The following is a 5,419-nucleotide window of genomic DNA, read 5'->3' as shown; positions in this document are numbered from 1 at the left end:
AGTTTTATGTAAGGTTTTCTAGTCTTCTTAAGTCTATTTAAGCAACTTTTTTAATATAATAAGACTATAATTTAAGATTGAAACTTTTCAGTCATTCTTATTTGGCACATTTACCTTCATTAGAAAAGGAAAGGATCATTCCAGTGCTTCCAGGATACCTTTAGTAACAGTTTTGAACTAGAACTGGGAAGCCTGGCCTAGCAGCCATCATTCTGAACCATATAAGTAAAGGGCTATTTATTTCGTAAGATGACATCACTAAATTGGCTGTCAGTTATCCAAATATTACAATCCCTAGTTTTACTTGACCACAAGCAACTGTCATTTGTTCTGAAAAAAAAGATTAATTAAAGGCGCAGCTTTAAAAATCTCAAGTTGTCAAGGTCACTAACATGAATAAATATTGTACTTGGCACTATCCTAAAACATTGAAGCTAAAAGGTTCTTTCAAGATTTTAAACAGCTAGCGGCATACTAATGTGTGCATTAATCTTGTGGTTGGCTCCAGATTTCAAGCGTAAGCAGGAATCGATATCCAAGGTATAAAAATCTACCTTTATGGATGTAATTACAAACAGGTAAAAAAATAAGGCACATAGTGCTCTGTATCGGTTCTATTCCAGACATGTGAAACATGTTAAGACTTAAAATGGATTTTCAGGTTGAAAGTCTTGTTATGCTTGAACATGATCTAAGATGATCCAAATTCATCAATCCATCTTTCATACTTCTCAATATCTAGGGCAGATACAGATTTGGAAACTTTAGTTAAGGCCACTTCAAAGTCTTCCATGGTTGTAGGCATGTGCATGTCATCTCTTGAAAGGTTTCTAATTTCTTCTGGTGTTAAACCTTCAATACGTCGTCTCATTGCCATCAAAGATGCATCCCTGCATACATTTGTAATATCTGCACCAGAATACCCTTCCATGTTTTCTGCTATGAATTCAAGGTTAACATCATCGGCCAGCTCCAGTTCTTTAAGACTTATTCTCAGAAGTTCTTCCCTACCTTTCGCTGATGGTAAAGGAATGTAAATTCTTTTTTCGAGTCTCCGCCTAAGAGCCTCATCGATATCCCAGGGAAAGTTAGTTGCTGCAAGCACCATTACCATTCTTAAGGGATCATCATTTTCTGAAGATCCTCCCACACCATCCATTTGAATAAGCAGCTCTGCTTTAACCCTTCTGCTAGCTTCATGCTCCTCCGATGTACCTCTGCGGCTGCAAATGGAGTCAATTTCATCAATAAATATGGTTGTTGGAGCATAGAATCGTGCCATTTCAAATAACAGGCGAACAAGTTTTTCAGACTCGCCTCTGTACTTGGAAGTCAGTGTTGATGATGAGATGTTGAAAAATGTAGTCTTGCATTCTGTAGCGACTGCTTTTGCTAGGAGGGTCTTTCCAGTTCCAGGTGGGCCGACCATCAACACTCCCTTCCAAGGCCTCCTAATGCCCTTAAAAAACTCTGGCATCCACATAGGTAAAACAACAGCTTCTTTTAACAGCTTTTTGGCATCTTCTAGATCTGCAATGTCTTCCCATCTAACATTTGGATTTTGCGAAATGATATCCCTTTCCAAAGCCTCCACCAAGTCTTTATCATAGCCAGTGCCATCAAATTTCTTCAGCTCACATTCGGGAACTTCAGGTGTTGGTTTGTTCTTTTCGTCCTTGCTTTTACTCAGTGGCTCCTTCTTATCCTTGACACGGATTGGTTTGATCCTATCGTTATTTGCATTTCGCGATGATGGGCGGGTCAAAGGTCTAGCAGCATTGTTTATCCTGTTATTTTGGGGACGTGGGTCATTGCATAGTGCGGACTGGCGTTTTCTGGGTCCTGGAGATGGTCTACGTTCAACTGGTACAGGCAAAGACCACACTTCTGCATCATGAACAGGAATCTCTTGCTGTGACCTCACTGGAGAGGAGGCAACTTTAAGGCTTTCCAATGTTGACATTATCGTCCTCACATGGTTAGCTTCCGTCGTTATTTCATGTCTGACCTGTTGCCATTTCAGCTGTAGGGGAGGCTCCTTTATTGAAAAAAGGTGTGTGTTCATCTGCTCAAGAACTCCTTGGTAGTAGACAGCAGCAGAATCATAATTGCCCAGCAGGGCATATTCACGAGCCAGCTTCACATTTTCAGTTATCATGTAAACAGGCTTGCTCATAGTTCACTTCGTATCTACTCAATACAGGTGCATCAGCAGTGTTGAAGGAGTAAGGCTTAAACTTTCTTATGCGGCGACTATAGGTCTGTAGATGATGGGATACTATGGACTATCTCACCCGCTAGCCATGCGCCACTGAGGTTTTTACAGCCTCCGTAACTAGTAAGGCCAAGTCAGGGCCGGCTGTAGCGCTGGTGGCGCCCAGTGCAACAATGTCTGTTGACACCCGCATGACCATCTCCACCACTGATTCAGGGGCATACCACAGGCCCCCTCTGCCCCCGCGGTGCGGGGGGGCCCAAGCAGGCGCGGAACACCCATTGGGCTCACCGGGCTTCAGCCCCCCCCGTCGTGTGTGACAGCCCGGCTGAGACAGCCTCGCGGGCTGGCGTCCGTCTAATTGCAGCCACACCAGAGTACTTCACGGGTCTTTAAAAGACCATTTACTCGTTAATGAGGCTTTTGTTGTGTTTTCACCCCTTCTTACAGCCATTCTACCTATGGCTGGAAGACTTAGCCCCCCCCGAAATCTTTTTCAGCCCCCCCCGAAATGTGGCTCTAGTTGCCTGCCTGGACCCAAGCTCCAGGGGCCCCCCTCAGGACAGCACTCTGGCTGCAGAGCTCCTGATTTAGCCTGGAGGGCGCCCCTCCACGTGCCTTGCAGGGAGGCCTCCTCGAGTTTCGTTACGCCAGTCCACGTATTCGCTCACTATTACCCTTTAACAGTGCCCCTCAAGTCTCCATCACCACTCTCCCTCCAATGCATTTCTTTTGTTTTATAGCGCCACTCATGCCAGTCTAGGGTGTCGGAGCACTTTACATCACACACACATTACACAGAGACAATCAATCATATGTCAGTAAACCAGTGTATAGGAAACGTTCCATAAGCCAGAGGACTACCTAGTGTAGGAGTCACATGTCACCCATACTGCTAGGCAGAGTAGTTTAAGAGTGCTTGGTTTGGAGAAGCACAAACTCAGAATTAAACAAGCATTTACAATGCAATGGTCTCGGCATTGTTAAAGTTAGAGCTATTGGCATTGCTCATGACATTATTTTTGTTTATGTTTTTGTTTTTAAAACATTTAACCCCTTCAGTGCCCGCCCCTTTCCCCGCCCTGTGCCGGCCGTTGCATTAGCGGGCGGGGTCTATGACGAGCTGGACTCGTCATGGGCACAGCGCCACCGCGGCCCATGACGAGTCCAGCTCGTCATGGGCACTGAAGGGGTTAAAGAAACGGCATTGTTATTTACAATGTCAATAGCTTGCCTTAATCACCATACACAGAGCCACACACACAAATACTACTAAATAATTAGAAAAGGTGAAACAGCCAGGCCTCATTAACGTGCAAACGGTCTTTTAAAGACCTGTGAAGTGCTCTGTTGCGGCTGTGTGTGTCCCCCAGCCCGGTGTTGACATACACGATGGAGGGTGGGGCTGAAGCCCTTTAGTACAATGGCTCCTGTTACCAAACTATTAGTGCCAACCACTAACTCTGGAGACACGCCCCTTGCAGTGCCCAGCATTGCTTTCATCCACCCGATGCGAGGTAACGCCCCATTGGATCCATGGCATGGCCCACTCCCGACTGAGCATCCCGCCTCCCCGCCCCCCTCCTCTTCACGAACGCCATTCCTTTCACCCAAGTGCGGGAAATAAATTACAGACCCAAGGCTTCCCGGGTGCACTCCGCCCCTACCCTTCCAAAACTTGTACCCAGATGCCCCCAACCCACTCTGTATGCCCCTCCTCATCCCTCTGCCGCACTTCATCCCTCACATGTAGCACGCTAACTGTGGCCTGATGGGCTCGAAACCCCACCCACACCTGGCACTCTCTCTCGCCTTCTCATGTTCTCTCATTTCCCCCTCCACGTGTTCTCTCGCACTCTCTCTCTTCCCTCTCTTTCACCCCTCCCCCCACACCACTTTGTTCTGCCAAGCTCTGGCTGATGAGCTGACCTGTGCAATAGTGTTTATTTCCGATCCTTTGCCCTTGCTTTTGGAGTTTGGAGACCAGGGCTGCAGTTAACCAGACTGAAAATAGTAAATACATGTCTGTAAAAGCTCCTCGGACCTAATCGGGGCATCACGTGTTCTCTGAGCAGGATGGGTGGGCTGAGGCCCCATAGTGCAGGGCAGTTGTCTTAAATTGCATGTTGCTGGTATCTTGTTTCACCTTCAAGCCACGGGGCTGTGCTCTGGTTGGGCCACCGAAGCCCTGGTCTCGAGGATTCTGTCACAGGCTGGAGACAGATTTCACTTCCCGTTTGCTCATCAGCGGTGTGGGGTCAAGAGTCCCCCCACTCTTTCATTCAATGCCTGGACAGGCCGTGATAAAACATGAGCAGGGTTGCATGCAGGGTCTGACGTGTGGCAGCACATGGATTGCCCGAGAGCAGGGGGAGAGGACGAACACACCACTGCCTTTCTCCGAGGTGAAGCAGAAATGCCTCGGAGAAAGGCAGCGGCGTTTTCGGATTCTGGGGCGTGTTTTCGGATTCGGGGGCGTTTAAACACGCCCAGCGAAAAGTAACGAAAAAATACGCCCCCCAATCCGAAAAGGACGGGGCCTGTTCGGAGTGATGAACCTCTTCTCCAATGGCTGGCCAGCATTCAAGAGGCCAGCCAATGGAGAAGAGGAGAGAAGAGGGGCGGGTTCAAGCCCCTCTTCTCCAAGTCAATATATCTCGCGAGCGAGACTGCGCAAGCGCAGCCTTCGCTAGCCGAGACCTAAAAAGTAACACCATGGTTAGGGGTTATCTTTGCTAACAACTGATTTCTACCCAAATGAACCCTTAAGGCAACCTTAGAATGATGAAATACTGGGGGGGAAATCCCAACGCTTTAATCTATACCTTGCAGTTTTAATGCAGCTCTCTGATGTAAGTTAATAGCTCACTGTTCTATATTAGGATTTTAACTTATGAACTCAAAGTAACAAAAGGATCTCTCTGACATAAGCAGTAACCTACTGACCTATTTACATTATATGCCCCATGTGATCTGCATGGTACACGTTTTTTTGCAACAGGCATACTAACCCTCTGAGCTACCTTACTTTCACCAGACAAATCTCTGATCTCTTTAGGAAGAGCATTAATCACCAGTTATTTTGACATTTTTATTGTTCCCTGAAAATTGTTGGGAGGCTAGGAAGGTGGGCAGCTGGTGCTTGTAAAGCCATAATATGCGTGCAAAAAAGGCGCCCCACCCGAAGTCAGCGTCACGTGCAGT

At 47.0% G+C, this 5,419-nt stretch overlaps 1 protein-coding gene across 2 annotated transcripts; it reads right to left on the bottom strand.

The window, feature by feature from the left end:
* Positions 1 to 536: 536 nt before the first annotated feature.
* On the bottom strand, positions 537 to 2,300 carry LOC146776447 (katanin p60 ATPase-containing subunit A1-like). Of its 2 annotated transcripts, XM_085637846.1 has the most exons (2): positions 1,153 to 2,300; positions 537 to 1,017 (listed from the first exon to the last, which is right to left on the bottom strand). In XM_085637846.1, exons 1-2 carry the CDS (start codon positions 2,174 to 2,176, stop codon positions 692 to 694), a joined length of 1,350 nt encoding a protein of 449 aa, XP_085493972.1. In that variant the 5' UTR covers positions 2,177 to 2,300; the 3' UTR covers positions 537 to 691. The 2 variants fall into 2 exon arrangements, with proteins under 2 accessions (XP_085493972.1, XP_085493971.1); XM_085637845.1 differs by having other exon boundaries at positions 537 to 2,300.
* Positions 2,301 to 5,419: the final 3,119 nt, after the last annotated feature.

This window comes from Triturus cristatus, chromosome 12 (genome assembly GCF_964204655.1).
Source record: "Triturus cristatus chromosome 12, aTriCri1.1, whole genome shotgun sequence".
Classification (NCBI taxonomy): Eukaryota; Metazoa; Chordata; class Amphibia; order Caudata; family Salamandridae; genus Triturus; species Triturus cristatus.
The sequence above is the reverse complement of the archived record's forward strand: the minus strand, read 5'-3'. Positions and strand labels throughout refer to the sequence as shown.

Excerpts from the sequence above, each read along its gene's own strand:
- LOC146776447 (XM_085637845.1), bottom strand. The coding sequence starts at position 2,176 with ATGAGCAAGCCTGTTTACATGATAACTGAAAATGTGAAGCTGGCTCGT.